The following is a 19,694-nucleotide window of genomic DNA, read 5'->3' as shown; positions in this document are numbered from 1 at the left end:
AAGTCAGGAGTGTGATGGAATACTCTCCACTTGCCTGGATGAGCGCAGCTCCAGCAACACTCAAGAAGCTCAACATCATCCAGGACAAAGTAGCCCATCTGATTGATGCCCCTTCCACAAACATTCACTCCCTCCACCACCGACGCACAGTGGCAGCCGCGTGTACCATCTGCAAGATCCACTGTAGGAACTTCCCAAGCCTCCTTCAGGAGCACCTTCCAGACCTGTGACCTCTACCACCTAGGACCAGAGCAGCAGATACATGGGAGTAAGTTCTGCTCCAGGTCACTCACCATCCTGATGAGGAGCTATATCGCCGTTCCTTCACTGTCGCTGGGTCAAAATCCTGGAACCCCCCTCCCTAACAGCACTGTGGATGTACCTACACCATATGGACTGCAGCAGTTCAGGAAGGCAGCTCACCACCGACTTCTCCAGGGCAATTAGGGATGGGCAATAAATGCTGGCCTAACCAGCGACACCCACATCCTGTGAAAGAATAGAAAATAGGCTCTCGGGCTGTGGAAGGAGCTAAAATGGATGGGTAAGAGTCTACGACAGGATAAAGCGTATAATTTCAATTTTTTTAATTACCAAGAAACCTGCACAAAATGTGAAACCCTTTGGGCAGGATGTGAATTAGCAGCTGGCTTAGGAAAACAATCCTGACCTCCTTGAACTCAGGAAGTTGCAGAGTGTGTGGGGATGTGTCAGATGGCTTCATTTGTGTTGCAACGCATGAATTGTTGGAATTGAAAATAAACCTGTTTAACTCTTGAAAGGATATGGGACAGCCATCTGTGTTTTAGATACACTGAGCATTTTAATGCATTCCGCACTTGTCCATTCTTCATTTTCAAAAAGGGGCAGAATGAGAGAGAGAGAGAGAGAGAGCAGGAGGGAGAGTAACAGAGCGTGTGACAATGTCAGAAATAGTAGCAGCAGGAGGCCGTTCGGCCCATCGAGCACGCCCCGCCATTCAGTACGATCGTGCCTGATTTTCTACCTCAGCTCCACTTTCCCATTCGATCGCCAAGGGCGGAATTCTCTGATAATGGGGCTATATCCCCAAGCTCGCGAGAAAGTCCAGGGTGATTCTGCGATTTGCGGGGGCCTAGCAGGGCCCCGGAGTGCCCCTCGCAGCTCCGGCTGCCGATACGGGGTCCTGCACGTCCGGCCGCGGGCCTGTGCAACATGGCAGACCCACACTGTGGGCTGGGCCCTGACGATTTACGCCCCCGCCGCTGAGGTTGCGCACGCCAGCTGATCGGTGGCCCCGATCGCGAGCCTGGCCGTCCAGGAGGCCCCCCCTCCCCCCATCCCCGGTGACGGATCCCACTGTCCCCCACAGCCGCCTTTCCGAGCTCCCGTCGGGTGTAACCATGAGTGAACCACGCCGGCGGGAATTCGGCCAGTTGTCGGCGGAGAATCACATTGGGGGGGGGGGGGCCTCTTTCAATGGCCCCCGACCGGCACTGCGTCGACCGTGCACGCACGGTTGGCGGCGATTCTCCGGTCCCTGAAGAATCGCGGGAGCGGCGTTGGACCCGATCGCGGGTCTGACGCCCATTCTCCGCCCCCGTGCCGAGATCAATTGCAGCACAAAGGCTCGGAGAATCACGGCTCACATCTCTCCATTCCCTTAGTGTTCAAAAATCAATCAGTCTCCGAATGTCCTCACTGGCTGAGCACTTACACCTCTCTGAGGTAGAAAAGGTCCAAAACTCTCTGGGTGAAGAAAGTTTCTGATCTCAGAGCCAAATGGTCGACCCCTGATCCCGAAATTGCGACCTTTAATTCCGGACCCTCCGGCCTGTGGGGACAGCTTCTCACCACCCACCCCGTCAAACCGTCACTGAATCTTCCATGCTACATTGAGATCAACGCTCATTCTTTTAAACTCCATAAAGTACAGGAGCATTCTAGTGAGGGGAAAAACCGGGAGGAAGGGCAGAGTAACAGAAGGAAGAGGAAGGCGAGAGAGGGAGAGAGAAACATAGCGGGAGAGAGTAATACAGAGGAGATGTTCGGAATGGGGGGGGGGAGGGGGAAGAGATTGTAACGGAGAGGGTGAGAGAGAATGGAGAGGGAGAGTGTTAGAGAGAGCGGAAGAGCAACAGAGGGAGAGAGAGAGAGGGGGAAGAGAGTGACAGAGAGTAGGGCAGGGAGAGGGAAAGAGTTTGAGAGAGGGAACAACAACAGAAGGGGGGAGAGTTTCCGTTGGTGAGAGAATTAGAGAGTTAGAGAGAATGGGAAAGAGCATCAGAACCTAGGGAGAGTAATAGTGAGAGAGACACATCGTGAAAGTGGGGGTTTATTGTGGCTGGTGCTTTGCTGGCTTCAGGATGTTAACTGCGGCCAAGTAGTGAAGCTCAACAAAATAACTCGAGGGAAACACAGAAACACTGTCCAGATGAGGGTCCATAAAGAGTTGTGCTGGACTCTCCCTCCCTCTGCTTGCGCCCCCCCCCCTAGGTCCCCCTGCTAGACCCTGACTATCCAGGCCGGGACTTAACCTTTGGGAACTGAGTAAGGCCCAGTAATTAAAATATCCCCCTGTGTCTGAAACAAAGAACAAAGAAAATTACAGCACAGGAACAGGCCCTTCGGCCCTCCCAGCCTGTGCCGATCCAGATCCTTTATCTAAACCTGTCTTCTATCTTCCAAGGTCTACTTCTCTCTGTTCCCCGCCCGTTCATATACCTGTCTAGATGCCTCTTAAATGATGCTATCGTGCCCGCCTCTACCACCTCCGCTGGCAAAGCGTTCCAGGCACCCACCACCCTCTGCGTAAAAAACGTTCCACGCACATCTCACCTAAACTTTCCCCCTCTCACCTTGAAATCGTGACCCCTTGTAACTGACACCCCAACTCTTGGGAAAAGCTTGTTGCTATCGGGATTTCCCACTCTGGGCAGCCCCGGTGGGACGGAGAATCCCGACATTGGAGAATCCAGCCCGCGGGATTTCCCACTCTGGGCAGCCCCGGTGGGACGGAGAATCCCGACAGTGGAGAATCCAGTCGCGGGATTTCTTTGTGGAAGTGCCCACACTCTGGATTTTTGGGAAACACGATGAGAGGTGTCAAGACAACGGATTGGGAAGACAACGTTGAAGAATGGAGGGCACAGAAACGCAGTGCCAGTTCGGATAACAAGCCGGATAGTGAACAGGTGGGCAGGAAAAGGTCGAGGAAGGCCATCCCAAAGCAGTAGTGAAAGATCCAGCAGTGGCAGTACGGAGCGGGATAGCAGGCGGAATAGAGGGCGCAGTTTGACAAGGTCTCAGAATATGGGTGAGACTACGAATGCTACTAGGAATAGAAGCCCACATGCTCGTGTGATTTTGGTGGAGATTTGTGTGTGGTTGGGTCAAGGAAATAAAGGTGTTCTGTGGAGAAGCAGAACCCTTGTCTCCTTTATTCCGGAGGATTGTGGGGTTGGAGGAGCTCACAGCGATAGGCAGGAAACAATGAAATGAAAATCGCTTATTGTCACGAGCAGGCTTCAATGAAGTTACTGTGAAAAGCCCCTAGTCGCCACATTCCGGCGCCTGTCCGGGGAGGCTGGTACAGGAATCGAATCGTGCTGCTGGCCTGCTTGGCCTGCTTTAAAAGCCAGCGATTTAGCCCAGTGAGCTAAACCAGCCCCTAGAACAAGGCCACAGAGGAAAGTACAGATGAAGATTTTAATGTCAAGATATTGCGAGGTGGGAAGCAACGTAGTCAGTGAGCGCATGGATGGTACGGGAACTGAATTTGCTGCAAGTTAAATTGTGGCCCCCCCGGAATTGTGGGTAAGTTGAGGTAGGGTAGAATGTGGGACACCTGCCAGGGGGGCATTGGATGAGTCAAGTCTGGAGGGGACAAAGACACAGATGAGGGTTTCAGCAGCCGACATGCTGGGACAGGCCAAGTCGGACGATGTTATGGAGTTGGAAATGGGCGGAGGAAAGTGAGGTCAGAAAGCTCTTGGTCGAATGTGACACCGAGGTGGTGAACAGACTGGCGGTCTGAGATTAAGACCAGGAAATGGAGCTTGGGAATGGCGTTTGGAGCTGAGTCCAAAAGCAATAGTTCCACTCTTCCCAATAGTTAATTGGAGGAAATGTCTGCTCATCCAGTCCTAGATGTAGGACAAGCAGTCTGATAATTTAGCAATAGTGGAGGAGTCAAGAGAGATGGTGGTGAGTTAGACCTGAGTATCATCAGTGTACATGTGAAAACTAACGGTGTGACTTTGGATGATGTCACCGAGGAGGAGTGTATGAATGAGAAATAGGAGGTGCCATGGATATTGTAAGGATCCTCCTGTTAATCCCTGACTGCCCCTTGTTTTTCCTTTTAATATCTGTTATTCTGCTATTTCAATTTTTGTACTTGGACAACTAAAAAAAAAGTATTATTTATAATGAGACCTATGCCTTTAAAAGGGACTTCACCTTTAAGTTAAAAAAAACAGGGCACTCCATCAGGATGCGCTGTCTGGTCTGACGTCAATGATGGACTTGGCTGGCAGCCCATGAGATTTTTTTTTAATTGCCAGGCCTTAGCTGATATTCGATGCTGATTGGTGCTGACTATTCTGGAATGTTCTTTCTCCTGTGGGACTGTGTTTTGTTTTGAACAGAAGCTGGAGGGTCACAGCTCTGATTTATCTCTCTCTCTCACCTGAAAGATTCTTTCCGAAAGTCCAGAGTGAAGACCTTACTCTCTGCAGTCAGTTTGAGCTGTGAAGCAAATCCAGTCCAGCACCAGCTACAGGCAGGGTCCGTTGTTTAAAACCATTTTTGAAATCTCGTGTGGGGAACTCTGCTCTGATCTCAGAAAGGCTGTGAGACATTCTGGTGGAGTTGGACACAGATAAGAATGACATTGGCCAGAGGCTGTGCTTTTGGACTGAAAGCCCAGGTTAATAAAAGTTAAAGTGACACCCCAGAGGGAATCCTGCAGCCTGGACGTTCTGGCTGAATGTTGATGCCAGAAGATCCTCCTTAGCTGATTTCAATCCCCCCCCCCCCCCATCCTTGCAGGACCGCCTAAGGCTACAACAACTTCAACATCCGAAGCTGGGACACTCGTCTTCCATTTCATATTTTAATTCCGATTGTTATTGTCCCTCCCTCTGTGTGTGTGTCTGTCGTGTGTGTTTGAGTAGAGGGTGGGATGGTAAAACAGGGGAAGTAGTGGATTAACTGGTCATTATTCTATTGTAATTATTGCCGTTTGGGGCCCATTTAGCTCACTTGGCTAGACAGCTGGTTCGTGATGCAGAGCGAGGCCAACAACGTGGATTCAATTCCCGTACCGGCTGAGGTTATTCATGAAGGCCCCTCGCCTAAGGTGTGGTGACCCTCAGGTTAAATCACCACCAGTCAGCTCCCCCTCCTCAAAGGGACAAGCAACCAATGGTCATCTGGGACTATGGCAACTTTACCTTTACCGTATAATTATTGCACGTCTTATCTCTATTTTTGTAATAAATAAACAGTTGTTGTGTTTCACTGACTAATCTGGTACCCGTAATTCATTGGAACAGTCAAGGGCCAAACTTCTCACAAACTTTATACCAATTATTGGTTTTCACTTGTGTTGGGACTCGGGGGTCTGTGGGACTGGAATCGACCGTACACTAACCCAGGGCGTCGTAACAATAGATCAAGAGGTAACAGTGTAGGAGCTGGAAGACAAACCATTGCAAATGATTCTCTGGTGTATCGCGCCAGATTGAAAGACTAGAGGCTGGATTCTCCGATTCTGGAGCTATGTCCCAATGCCGGCGTGGGAATGTTGCCATTTTACGCCAGAAAAACTGATGTAAAATGGGCACCAATTCCCCATTTTTCTGGGGGCTAGCAGGACGGCAGCGAAGAGCACCCGGCTCTAGCTGCCAATACGGCCCAGAGAATTGCTGTGTCCGTGGGCGCGCATGCGCACGGCGGCGGCCTGCACCTGCTGCGCCGTGACACATGGCTGCGCCGTGACACATGGCTGCGGACGCTCGTGGACCCAGCCTGCGAAATACGGTCCCCCCCCCCCCTTCTGCCGGCTCTTGCGCCCTTACCAACCCCCGCAGTGGCCCAGCCCCTGATGAAGTCCACCCCTGCCCGCGGATCAGCCCTCCCCTGACTATGGCGGCACTGGACTGAGTCCACAGCCGCCACGGTGGGTTCCCGACAGGTGGGACCATAAGAGACCCTCACCTTCGGGAACTCGGCCGGTTGGGGGCGGAGAATCGGGGGGGGGGGGTGGGCCTCGGGCAATGCCCTGAGGCCGTCAATACGTGATATGTCGTACACGCAGAGTGCATCGCTTTGGAGTAGGCGGAGCATCGCCAAAGCGGCACCGCCCCCAATTTGGTCGGGAACTTTGGTTCTCCGGCCGGTCGCCAACACCAAATCGAGAATCCCGCCCTGGATGTTTTCATTCCTTGAAAAGAGAATGCAGAAAGGAGATCAATTTGAGGTTGTTGTAATTATGAAGAGGGGGGGGGGTTGATAGAATAGACAGAGAGGGAGCATTTCCACTTGTAAGTGGGGTCAGCAATAAGAAAGAAGCTAAATGTACGGTGGTCACCAAGAAAGCGAACCTGAAATTCAGAGAAACGATCTTGTGAGGAAAAGGGGTTTGAATGTGGATTGGTTGAGATGAATCAGATTGGTACGTTTCAGGGAAACTTTGTAAACTCACGAAGGAGAAAGAAACAGAAGTATGGGCTGATGGGAGGAGATATTGAGCGGTGGTGGAGAGGCTTGACTGGAGCAGAAACATCCGCTTAGGTTCAAGGCCTCTTCCTGACCTCTTAAGTTTTCTGATATGTTCTACGATCTGGTAAAGTGGCAAAGGAGATCACAGGGGGAGAGAAAAATAAATTGTTTATCCACGGTGCATTTCATGACCATGCAGTGTACCAAGCCCTTTACAGCCAATCCGGTACTTTCTGAAAATGAAAATGAAAATCGCTTATTGTCACAAGTAGGCTTCAATGACGTTACTGTGAAAAGCCCCTAGTCGCCACATTCCGGCGCCTGTCCGGGGAGGCTGGTACGGGAATCGAACCGTGCTGCTGGCCTGCTTGGTCTGCTTTAAAAGCCAGCGATTTAGCTGAGTGAGCTAAACCAGCCCCTGAAGTGTGGTCCCAGTTGTTATGGAGGAAATTTGGCATCAATTTGTTCTCAGTAAGCTCCCACAAAGAGCAATATAATAACAGCCAGATAATCCGGACCACAGACTATCAGGAATGGTGGGCGGAGCGGGGAGAAGTATGGGGGCTGGAGGCCTGGGTAGACAACGACATCAGCATTGAGCATCTGGGTAGAATGATCAGTTTCTACACTCTGTTTCATGTAATTCTATGTGATCCTGAGGCTGCCTTTCCAATCATTAGATGTTCTGAGGAATAAATTGATTTTGTCCTTATCTTTGCCAACCACAGGTCATCGAGGATAACACTGGGGTCCGCAGGGTTGTGGTGACCCCTCAGTCTCCGGAATGCTTCCAGCCAAGCTACCCGTCAACCATCTCTCCGACCCATCACCTGCCTCCGTACATCACGCACCACCCTCATCTCATCCCTCACTCGCATGCGGCCTATTACCCCCCAGTCACTGGACCAGGAGACCTACCACCTCAGTTCTTTCAACACCATCTCCCACCAACAATATATGGAGAGCAAGGTAATCAGCCAATGAGAGCGTTAGCGCAAGGGCAGCAGCCGATGTGGTGTCCCATTGCACCACACTTTAGGAAGGATGTCGATACGTTTGAGTGTTTAGAGGTGAGATTTATCAATGTCGGACCAGGGATGAGATTCCATCACTTCGGTCTTGGAGAGTGACTGGAGAAGCTCGGATTGTTCTCCTCAAAGCACAGAAGGTGAAGAGGAGATTTCATTGATCCGTTCAAAATCCTGAGGAGTGGTTATATTACTGGACTAGTGAGGGAAGCACGGAGGCGCAGTGGTTAGCACTGCAGTCTCACGGCCCCAAGGTCCCAAGTTCAATCCTGGCCCTGGGTCACTGTCCGTGTGGAGTTTGCACATTCTCCCCGTGTCTGCGTGGGTTTCATTCCCACAGCCCAAAGATGTGGAGGGTAGGTGGATTGGCCACGCTAAATTGCCCCTTAATTGGAAAAAAGAATTGGGTACTCGAAATTTATATTTTAAACAAATCACTGGGCTCGTAATCCAGGGGTATAGAGAAGTTTAGTTGTTGTATTACTGGACTAGTAACCCGGGGAGGTACAGGAGTGTAGTGGTTATATTACTGGATTAGTAATCCAGAGGGATACAGGAGTGTAGTGGTTATATTACTGGATTAGTAATCCAGAGGGATACAGGAGTGTAGTGGTTATATTACTGGATTAGTAATCCAGAGAGATACAGGAGTGTAGTGGTTATATTACTGGATTAGTAATCCAGAGAGATACAGGAGTGTAGTGGTTATATTACTGGATTAGTAACTCAGAGAGATACAGGAGTGTAGTGGTTATATTACTGGATTAGTAACCCACAGAGATACAGGAGTGTAGTGGTTATATTACTGGATTAGTAATCCAGAGGGATACAGGAGTGTAGTGGTTATATTACTGGATTAGTAACCCAGAGAGATACAGGAGTGTAGTGGTTATATTACTGGATTAGTAATCTAGGTGGATACAGGAGTGTAGTGGTTATATTACTGGACTAGTAATCCAGGTGGATACAGGAGTGTAGCGGTTATATTACTGGATTAGTAATCCAGAGAGATACAGGAGTGTAGTGGTTATATTACTGGATTAGTAACTCAGAGAGATACAGGAGTGTAGTGGTTATATTACTGGATTAGTAACCCACAGAGATACAGGAGTGTAGTGGTTATATTACTGGATTAGTAATCCAGAGGGATACAGGAGTGTAGTGGTTATATTACTGGACTAGTAATCCAGGGAGATACAGGAGTGTAGTGGTTATATTACTGGATTAGTAACCCACAGAGATACAGGAGTGTAGTGGTTATATTACTGGATTAGTAATCCAGGGAGATACAGGAGTGTAGTGGTTATATTACTGGATTAGTAACCCAGAGAGATACAGGAGTGTAGTGGTTATATTACTGGATTAGTAATCTAGGTGGATACAGGAGTGTAGTGGTTATATTACTGGACTAGTAATCCAGGTGGATACAGGAGTGTAGCGGTTATATTACTGGACTAGTAATCCAGGTGGATACAGGAGTGTAGTGGTTATATTACTAGTAATTTGTACATTATTCTGATTAAACTCACCAACCAATTCAAATCTTCTCCTTCTTTCTCTATTTTTTTCTTTTTCTGTTTTTCTCTCCTTATTTAAGGCTGTGTTTTTACTTTTGAACAGAATTCATCCCTCTGTATGGAATGTGCAGCTACATTACAAGGGAGGACCAATTCAGCAAACATGACCGACTGCACAAAAAACTCAAGATTGACCGGCAGAATCGATTGAATAGCCCACCAGCGACGATCTACAAGAACCACCTGAGCTCCTGTGCCTCCATTTACAACGGATATGGGAAGGGACCTTGTGTGGCTGGGGTGGGAGGGGGAGGGGGCGGAGGAACGGGCATCAAGAAGCCAGAGCGAAGAGCAAGGAGCAGCCCCAGGATGAATGAGCAGGATATCCAAGGTAAGGAAGTCCATCCTCACCAGCTGGCTAGACCGCGCGGACGATGTGTCGGGCACCTAGCCATGTGCCAGCCTGGCGGGCGGGAGAGAAAAGGCAGCTCTGGTACCGCATCCCTCAGACCCTGTCACACATCACCGCCCCCCCACCCCGCCCACCACCATCTCACTCAGGATACCCATAACAATGGCTCCTTCTCTCCCCGCAACTCCCCACCCACCACCCCCAACTCCCCAGCCCTGGTCAGCAGAAGAGAGATTAGCCAAAAGAGCATTAGTGGCGGTGATGCCGTCATGGTCAAATAGCTTGCTGAATCTCACCGCCGGGGGTCGCACTGCTGCCGAGGAACGACAAATTGGGTGGGATGTTGGTTGTGTCGTAGAATCGTAGAATTTATGGTGCAGAAGGCAGCCATTCGGCCCATCGTGTCTGCGCCAGCCCTTGGATGGAGCACCCCACTTAAGCCCACACTTTCACCCCATCCCCATAACCCAGTAACCCCACCTAATCTTTTTGGACACTAAGGGGCAATTGATCATGGACAATCCAACTAACCTGCATATCTTTGGACTGTGGGAGGAAACCGGAGCACCCGGAGGAAACCCACGCAGACACGGGGAGAACGTGCAGACTCCGCACAGACAGTGACCCAGCGGGGAATCGAACCTGGGAGCCTGGAGCTGTGAAGCCACTGTGCTACCATGCCACCCCAGTGACGATTGCAAGGGCTGGATGTTAACCCCAGATCTGCAGGGTCTGGAGCAGTGAGGAGGTGGTGCGTCACGGGAGGGTGGCAGAGAGGGGAATAGGTTGAGGTTGTGACGATTCCAATCAGAGATTAACTGGCAGAGTGAGCGCATGGGCTCCCGTCCCTCACCCGCGCTCCCAGATCAGCAACTGTAGCCCCCCCCCCCCCGAAACTCCCCCCTCACAATGTAGACAGCTACAGACAGCCTCCTGTCTCCTTTCACCCCCCCCCCCCCCCACCCTCCTCCCCCTCCCATCGCCTCACTCCCACTCGTATAGCACAAAGCCAGTGCGTGCCTTTGTCAGAAGTCAGTTGCCACAGTGACCAAATTCTTGTCAGGTGAGGAAAGGCTATCAGTTACTAGGCTGACAAAGCACAACACATCTCCTTATTCCGGGAATTTCCCAGCACAGGCAGTACTCCTGTTCTCCATTGTGGAGTGTTTTTCTCCATGTCTCTCTCTCTCTCTCATCATACACATTGGAAACCTGCCTCCAGTTTTGAATAAAACATAAGGAATATCACATTGCTGAGATGAGAGCTGCCCTGGGCTCTATTATCCACACAGTAAATGTGCTTTCGCAATGTCAAACATGTCTTGACTTTTAGATTCTGAGAATGTTTAACGGGTGAGAGAGAGAGAGAGCTGGCAGTGTTTGAGTCATGCACCTGCTGTCTGTGCGTGTGTCTCCGCATGTGTGTGTGTGTCTCCGTGTGTGTGTGTGTGTGTGTCTCTGTGTCTCCATGCCTCTGTGTGTCTCCGTGTGTGTGTCTGTATGTGTGTGTCTCTGTGTCTCCGTGCCTCTGTGTGTCTCCGTGTGTGTGTGTCTCTGTGTCTCCGTGCCTCTGTGTGTCTCCGTGTGTGTGTCTGTGTGTGTGTGTCTCTGTGTCTGTGTGTGTCTCTGTGTGTGTGTCTCTGTGTCTCCGTGTCTCTATGTGTGTCTCTGTGTGTGTGTGTGTGTATCTCCGTGTCTCTGTCTGTCGCTGTGTGTGTGTCTCTGTGTGTGTGTGTGTGTGTGTGTCTCTGTGTCTCCATGCCTCTGTGTGTCTCCGTGTGTGTGTCTGTATGTGTGTGTCTCTGTGTCTGTGTGTGTCTCTGTGTGTGTGTCTCTGTGTCTCCGTGTCTCTATGTGTGTCTGTGTGTGTGTGTGTGTATCTCCGTGTCTCTGTCTGTCGCCGTGTGTGTGTCGCCGTGTGTGTCGCCGTGTGTGTGTCGCGTGTGTGTGTCGCCGTGTGTGTGTCTCTGTGTCTCTGTGCCTCCTCCGTGTCTGTGTGTTTCCGTGTGTGTGCCTCTATGTGTGTCTGTCTCTGTGTGTGTATCTACCTGTGTCTCCATGTGTGTGCCGGTCTGTGTATGGGTCTCCATGTGTGTCTGTGTTTGCCTGTGTGTCTCCATGTGTCTGCTTGTGTGTGTGTCCGTGTGTGCGTGCATCTCCACGTGTGTGTATGTGTCTATGTGTGTTTCCATGTCTCCACGTGTGGGTATGTGCATCACCACGTGTGTGTATGTGTCTGTGTTTCCATGTGTCCATGGGTGGGTATGGGCATCTCTACGTGAGTGTATGTGTCTGTGTGTGTTTCCATGTGTCCACTCTTGTGTATGTGCATCTCCACATGTGTGTATCTGTCAGTGTGTGCGTGTGTGTTTGATTTGTCCAAACCGTTAAAGGTTCATATTCTCTATTGATTTGATGCTGTAAGTTAGAACCACAGGAAGGATACAGCACGGTGATGACAGATTGTGTTAATTAGAGTTTTGATCGATAAGGCAGATATGATGGGCTAACAGGAAATTGGCGTTGAGGTCACAATCAGATCAGTGATGTCACTGAACAGCAGAGCAGGCTCGAGGGGCCAAATGGCCTTCTCTTGTGCTCCTGTGAGTAAATTGAGCTTAAACTCTCTTGGCCATTAGAAGAATAAGACCATAAGACATAGGAGCAGAATGAGGCCACTTGGCCCATCGAATCTGCTCCGCCAATCAATCAAGGCTGTTATGCCTGATGAAAGAGACAGGTTTAGCACAGGGCCAAATAGCTTGCTTTAAAAGCAGACCAATGCAGGCCAGCAGCACGGTTCGATTCCCGTAGCAGCCTCCCCGAACAGGCACCAGAATGTGGCGACTAGGGGCTTTTCACAGTAGCTTCATTGAAGCCTACTCGTGACAATAAGCGATTTTCATTTCATTTCATATTTTCTCATCCCCATTCTGTTGCCTTCTCCCCATAACCCCTGATCCCCTTATTAATCAAGAACCTACTATCTCTGTCTTAAAGACACTCAGTGATTTGGCCTCCACAGCCTCCTGCGACAAAGAGTTCCACAGATTCACCACCCTCTGGCTGAAGAAAGCCCTCCTCGTCTCTGTTTTAAAGGATTGTCCCTTTACTCTGAGATTGTGCCCTCTGGTTCTAGTTTTTCCTACAAGTGGAAACATCCTCTCCACGTGCACTCTATCCAGGCCTCACAGTATCTTGTACGTTTCAATAAGATTCCCCCCCTCATCCTTCTAAACTCCAACGAGTACAGACCCAGAGTCCTCAAACGTTCCTCCACGTTCTTCAGCCAATGAGATTACTGGTGACGACAAACAAAAAGGTCATCTTGTTGACGGCATGCAGACCCCCAGACTAAAATCTCATTGGAAATGTAACATCCCCAGGGCCCCAGATGATTTTGCCAAATGGTGGAACACTGCGAATACGGCTCTTCATTAAGTGACATGTTACGTGATCGTCTTGCTTGTGGCATTAACAACCTCCGTGTCCAAACACCATGATTAGCCGAAACAAAAATACCCCTGGATGGGCTGAACAGGGCTTTTCTGAACTACAGTGCGTGCGGGAAGGCGAGGTGAATCAACTGTGGAGGGGAACGGCTGCTAGATGAGGACCCCAAGTGACGGACACGGAGGGGGCTGAACTGAGATCCCAGGAGCAGGATCGTGGACAGAAGCAAAGAAGAAAAACGAGCCGTCAGCCCAGGAACCTTGATGAGTTTTTCAGATGTGGAGGAGACCCTCAAGAGATGTGACACTGCAAAGATTTTTGTTCACTTCAATTGTAACAGGAAGGGTCACATTCAAGCAGGATGCCAGGCCAGGCAGGGTGCGCCTAGCATTAAAAAGAAACACACCTTGACTCCAGTACATAAACTAGTGGAATATTCTGAGGAAGAATCCAAAATCTATCAGTTGATCTTGGTTAAAGTGAGCAAGACGGCTCCTATCGAGATAGTACCCGAATGGTTAACGGGCGACCATTGATTCTGGAGGTCGACATGGGCACTCCAGCCACGGTGGTGAGTGAGCAAACGGTAGCTGCGAGAAGGAGTCCAACCTCTGAGACTAGGCAGAGCGGCTGCTGAGATCGCAACTTATATCAGGGAAACCCTAAAGATATCTGACACCGCGGCTGCACTGGTGTTGTATCAACATCAATCTGCTCAATTACCCATAATTGTTGTGGAAGATCAGGGGCCAAGCTTGATGTGTGGGCCTGCCCACGACAGGTATAGCTAAAGTGGCTATAAAGTTTTAAAATATTGGATGCCGCTTTTCAAAATGAGCTCGGCCAAGTACAAGGGTTCAAGGCCGATATCTACCTGAACCCCGATTCAGCCCATCCCATACGCTCTACATTAAAGTTGAGGCCGAGTTGGCACATTTGGAGGAATTAGGGATCATGAGCCTGGTACAGTTCTCCAAGTGGGCGGCCCCTATTGCTCCTGTCCTAAAACCTAACTGCACTGTCAGGATCTGTGGCGATTACAAACTCACCATAAATCAAGAAACCCAAATCGACAATTCAATTACTCGGAGAAAAGATCTTTACGCAAAGCTTAGAACTTAGAACAGTACAGCACAGAACAGGCCCTTCGGCCCTCAATGTTGTGCCGAGCAATGATCACCCTACTCAAACCCACGTATCCACCCTATACCCATAACCCAACAACCCCCCCCCCAACCTTACTTTTTAGGACACTACGGGCAATTTAGCATGGCCAATCCACCTAACCCACACATCTTTGGACTGTGGGATGAAACCGGAGCACCCAGAGGAAACCCACGCACACATGGGGAGGACGTGCAGACTCCGCACAGACAGTGACCCAGCCGGGAATCGAACCTGGGACCCTGGAGCTGTGAAGCATTTATGCTAACCACTATGCTACCATGCTGCCCCGATATACAAAGCTTGGCTTAAGTCATGCTTACCTGCAACTTGAAGTAGGCAAAAGTCTCCAGGAAATATGCACCGATCAACACACACAAGGGACTTTTCCAGTGTACAAGGTTGCCTTTTGGAATATCTTCCACGTGTGCATTTTTTCACCAGACGATGGAGAACTTGCTGCAAGGAATTCCGAAGGTCGTGGTAGACCTAGATGAAGTGTCACTGGTGGGGACTTCACAGGAAGAACATCTGACCAATCTGGAGGAAGTCCTTAATAGATTTAGAGATGCAGGTATATAAGACGTAAAAGGGAAAAGTGCAAATTTCAGGCCATGAAGTTACATGTTTGGGTTTGAGGTTGACATCAAAGGCCTACAGTCATTAGAAGGTGAAGTTGAAGCAATCAGAGAAGTTCCTGCACCCAATAACGTTGCGGAGTTAAAACTGTTTCTGGGTATGGTCAAATAATATGGCCGTTTCACCCAGACCTGACAACAACATTTGCGCTGTTGCATCATCTCCTTAAATAATGTCAATGTTGGTACTGGACAGACTTATACAATCATCTAACCTACTGGTTCACTTTGACCCAGACAAACAAATCACCTTAACGTGTGATGCTTCACCCTCTGGGAGAGGAAGCATCCTCTCACCCAGAATGGAAGAGGGCAGCGATTGGCCCATAACACTCGCCACCCGGACGGTAGCCAGTGCAATATACCGACAGATTGAGAAAGATGGTCTGGCAATGATATACGGCGTATAGACATCGGTATGTTTATGGTCACTGTTTTCCCATCATAACCGACCACAAACCATTATTGGGTTTACTCGGTAAGGATAAGTCCATTCCGCCCATTGCTTTGGCCAGTGTGGAGCGGCGAGCTCTGCCTTTGGCTGTCCATGGTTATGTTTTTCAGCATCGACTGGCGATTCCCCGCTCCTGGGTTTTAAGTTTTTTGGATACCTTCAGGAACTGAACTCAGAGGAACGCGGCCCTATCAGAAGTTAAACGGATAGTTTTATGCAGCTGGCATTAAGGTAACTCTGAGCAGTTAAGACCATACCAACTCAGTTGCGAAGACTGGGTATTACTCTGGGGTTCCTGGGTGGGCTGTACCACCCACAGCGAGAGAGCCATTACTGCACGAGCTGTACAATGTGCGCCCTGGTCAAACCGGAATGAAAACATTGGGCAGGAACTACATATGGTGACTGGACATCGACAAAGACATCAATGGTCCAGCAATATGACCATGCCAGCCACAACAGACCCTGCGGCTGAACGACATCCCTAGGAATGGCCAGGCCTCCCTGGGACAAGATTGTGTAGAGATTTTGCTGGTCCTTTCTCAGGTAAGATGTTCTTGCTGCTGGTGGATGACCCCTCCAAGTGGTTGGACATCCAAGGAATGAGTATGAGGAGTTCGGCAGCCACCATCGAAACTTTAAGATGGATTTTCGGGAGTCATCCCTTCCCAGAGGCTATAGTCTCGGATAACGGCACCGCCTTTACATGGGAAGAATCCCAGCGTTTTGCACAGACCAATGGTACCCAGCACATTGCGTACAGCCCCCTATCACCCAGCCTTGATCGGCCTGGTGGAAAGAGGAGTGCAAACCTTCAAATCCATGGTGAAGCAGCAGCCAGAGAGGCCACTGAAACTCGAGCTCTACACTGTCCTCCTTACATACACCAACCCCCCCCAGATCCCCACTGGGGTCACACCGGCGGAGCCATTGATAGGCCGTCGCCCCGATCTCGGCTGGACCCGGCGTTCCCCAATTTGGCAGGTAGGGTGGAGGCGAGGCAAAATAAACACCCTGACTCAACCAATGGTGACAGATCCTTCAAAACAGAAGATGTAGGTTTTATCAGAAACCTCCGGCTTGGACCGACATGGTTACCTGGGAGAATCATAGCAAGGTCGGAGCCTGCATCTTATTTGGTGGGCCAACAAGGGAGACGATGTGGAAGCACCTGGACCACATGGGAAGGAGCAAAGCTGCAGCCTCAACGGCAAAACAAGCGGATCCGGTGGTCACTTCAAATGTTTCTTCATCGGAGCCAGAGGTGAGGGGTTGGGTTGTTTCAGACGAGGCCCCTCTTGCTACTTCAGAGGAAACGGGAGAGTGCGGTCTGCACCAACACACCTTCTGAGACCTTTAAACATCCACCTTTTACTGACCACACCACTGCCTCGATGGTGAGAGAACCTGTCAGAGACCTGGGGCTTTCCACCAGACCTCGCGCGTTGCCTGACACTCTACCACCCCCTCTTGTTCTGCCCTGGTTGTGAACAGCTCCCTCTTGCCATCTTGTAATGTGGAGATTATTGAGGAACTTGAAGGGGGAGGTATGTGATCGGGTGGCACTTTATGGGGCGATCGTTTACAGGCTATGTGACCCCCCCCCCCCCCCCCCCCCCCCCCGTAGCCTATCACGCGGGAGCATGCAAACCCTGACCAATGGGAAGAAAGTGCCGGGCCTGGAGAGCAGCGGCCTGGTGAGTGTGGACCCAGGGGTCAGGGAGCACTGACCTGTGTTTCAACTGCTGCCCATGCCCACGGTTTAACCCCATCATTTGGTCCAATAAATCATTTCATGAATTAAGAGGCCTCTGCGTTGGTATCTCGGGCTATTACAGAGAGGTTTTGTTTTTAACGGAATCACACAGCAAACTCCCATAAACGGCACTTTGATAAGCAACCAGAAAATCTGTTTCCATTGGTATTAGCTCAGAATAATGGGAACAACTCCCCTGTTCTTCTTTGAATTATAGGATGGGATCTTCCCTGCTCACCTGCCAGGGAACCTGCGGCCACACTATTCAAATCATTTGATAAAGCTGGCGGCTCTGACAGTGCAACTGTCCTTCAGTACTGCGCTTGGCATTTAGGCCTCCTTTAGCTCTTTAAACCTCCGTCCTTTGCAGTTATGCGATCAGCGAGATGTCTGACTGTAATTGAAACAATTTCCTCCTTCAGAACCTGCACTTGCCGAGTCACATCGAGTCATAGAGTCTGACAACACAGAAAGAAGCGATTCGGCCCACTGTATCTGCCCTGGCCATCTAACCCCGTGCTGTACCTGTCCTGGCCATCTAACCCCGTGCTGTACCTGCCCTGGCCATCTAACCCCGTACTGTACCTCTCCTGGCCATCTAACCCCGTACTGTACCTGCCCTGGCCATCTAACCCCGTACTGTACCTCTCCTGGCCATCTAACCCCGTACTGTACCTGCCCTGGCCATCTAACCCCGTACTGTACCTCCCCTGGCCATCTAACCCCGTACTGTACCTGCCCTGGCCATCTAACCCCGTGCTGTATCTGCCCTGGCCATCTAACCCCGTGCTGTACCTGCCCTGGCCATCTAACCCCGTGCTGTACCTGCCCTGGCCATCTAACCCCGTGCTGTATCTGCCCTGGCCATCTAACCCCGTGCTGTACCTGTCCTGGCCATCTAACCCCGTGCTGTACCTGTCCTGGCCATCTAACCCCGTGCTGTACCTGTCCTGGGAGTGTTTGATAGGGACAGTGTAGAGGGAGTTTTACTCTGTATCTAACCCCGTGCTGTACCTGTCCTGGGAGTGTTTGATAGGGACAGTGTAGAGGGAGTTTTACTCTGTATCTAACCCCGTGCTGTACCTGTCCTGGGAGTGTTTGATGGGGACAGTGTAGAGGGAGTTTTACTCTGTATCTAACCCCGTGCTGTACCTGCCCTGGGAGTGTTTGATGGGGTCAGTGTAGAGGGAGCTTTACTCTGTGTCTAACCCTGTGCTGTACCTGTCCTGGGAGTGTTTGATGGGGACAGTGTAGAGGGAGTTTTACTCTGTATCTAACCCCGTGCTGTACCTGTCCTGGGAGTGTTTGATAGGGACAGTGTAGAGGGAGTTTTACTCTGTATCTAACCCCGTGCTGTATCTGTCCTGGGAGTGTTTGATGGGGACAGTGTAGAGGGAGCTTTACTCTGTATCTAACCCCGTGCTGCTCAGGTCCTGGGAGTGTTTGATGGGGACAGTGTAGAGGGAACTTTACTCTGTATCTAACCCCGTGCTGTACCTGTCCTGGGAGTGTTTGATGGGGACAGTGTAGAGGGAACTTTACTCTGTATCTAACCCCGTGCTGTACCTGTCTTGGGAGTGTTTGATGGGGGCAGTGTAGAGGGAGCTTTACTCTGTATCTAACCCCATGCTGTACCTGTCCTGGGAGTGTTTGATGGGGTCAGTGTAGAGGGAGCTTTACTCTGTATCTAACCCCGTACTGTTCCTGTCCTGGGAGTGTTTGATGGGGACAGTGTAGAGGGAGCTTTACTCTGTATCTAACCCCGTGCTGTACCTGTCCTGGGAATGTTTGATGGGGACAGTATAGAGGGAGCTTTACTCTGTATCTAACCCCGTGCTGTACCTGTCCTGGGAGTGTTGGATGGGGACAGTGTGGAGGGAGCTTTACTCTGTATCTAACCCCGTGCTGTACCTGTCCTGGGAGTGTTTGATGGGGACAGTGCAGAGGGAGCTTTACTCTGTATCTAACCCCGTGCTGTACCTGTCCTGGGAGTGTTTGATGGGGACAGTGTGGAGGGAGCTTTACTCTGCATCTAACCCCGTGCTGTACCTGTCCTGGGAGTGTTTGATGGGGACAGTGCAGAGGGAGCTTTACTCTGTATCTAACCCCGTGCTGTACCTGTCCTGGGAGTGTTTGATGGGGACAGTGTGGAGGGAGCTTTACCCTGTATCTAACCCCGTGCTGTACATGTCCTGGGAGTGTTTGATGGGGGCAGTGCAGAGGGAGCTTTACTCTGTATCTAACCCCGTGCTGTACCTGCCCTGGGAGTGTTTGATGGGGAATGTGTAGAGGGAGCTTTACTCTGTATCTAACCCCGTGCTGTACCTGTCCTGGGAGTGTTTGATGGGGACAGTATAGAGGGAGCTTTACTCTGTATCTAACCCCGTGCTGTACCTGTCCTGGGAGTGTTTGATGGGGACAGTGTAGAGGGAGCTTTACTCTGTATCTAACCCCGTGCTGTACCTGTCCTGGGAGTGTTTGATGGGGACAGTGTAGAGGGAGCTTTACTCTGTATCTAACCCCGTGCTGTACCTGCCCTGGCCATCTAATCCCGTGCTGTATCTGTC

The 19,694-nt window shown here is 50.5% G+C and overlaps 1 protein-coding gene across 1 annotated transcript in view; it reads left to right on the top strand.

Annotated features, from left to right (window-relative positions):
* LOC119975671 (fibronectin type III domain-containing protein 3B-like) overlaps window positions 1–19,694 on the top strand; it is a 417,529-nt gene that overhangs the window by 248,556 nt on the left and 149,279 nt on the right. Inside the window, exons 5-6 of the mRNA XM_038815453.1 lie at window positions 7,434–7,674; window positions 9,354–9,641. Of these exons, the coding sequence (XP_038671381.1) occupies window positions 7,434–7,674; window positions 9,354–9,641 (529 nt within the window). The remainder of the gene's footprint in view (window positions 1–7,433; window positions 7,675–9,353; window positions 9,642–19,694) is intronic.

Source organism: Scyliorhinus canicula, chromosome 13 (genome assembly GCF_902713615.1).
Source record: "Scyliorhinus canicula chromosome 13, sScyCan1.1, whole genome shotgun sequence".
In the NCBI taxonomy this organism is placed as follows: domain Eukaryota; kingdom Metazoa; phylum Chordata; class Chondrichthyes; order Carcharhiniformes; family Scyliorhinidae; genus Scyliorhinus; species Scyliorhinus canicula.
The sequence above is the reverse complement of the archived record's forward strand: the minus strand, read 5'-3'. Positions and strand labels throughout refer to the sequence as shown.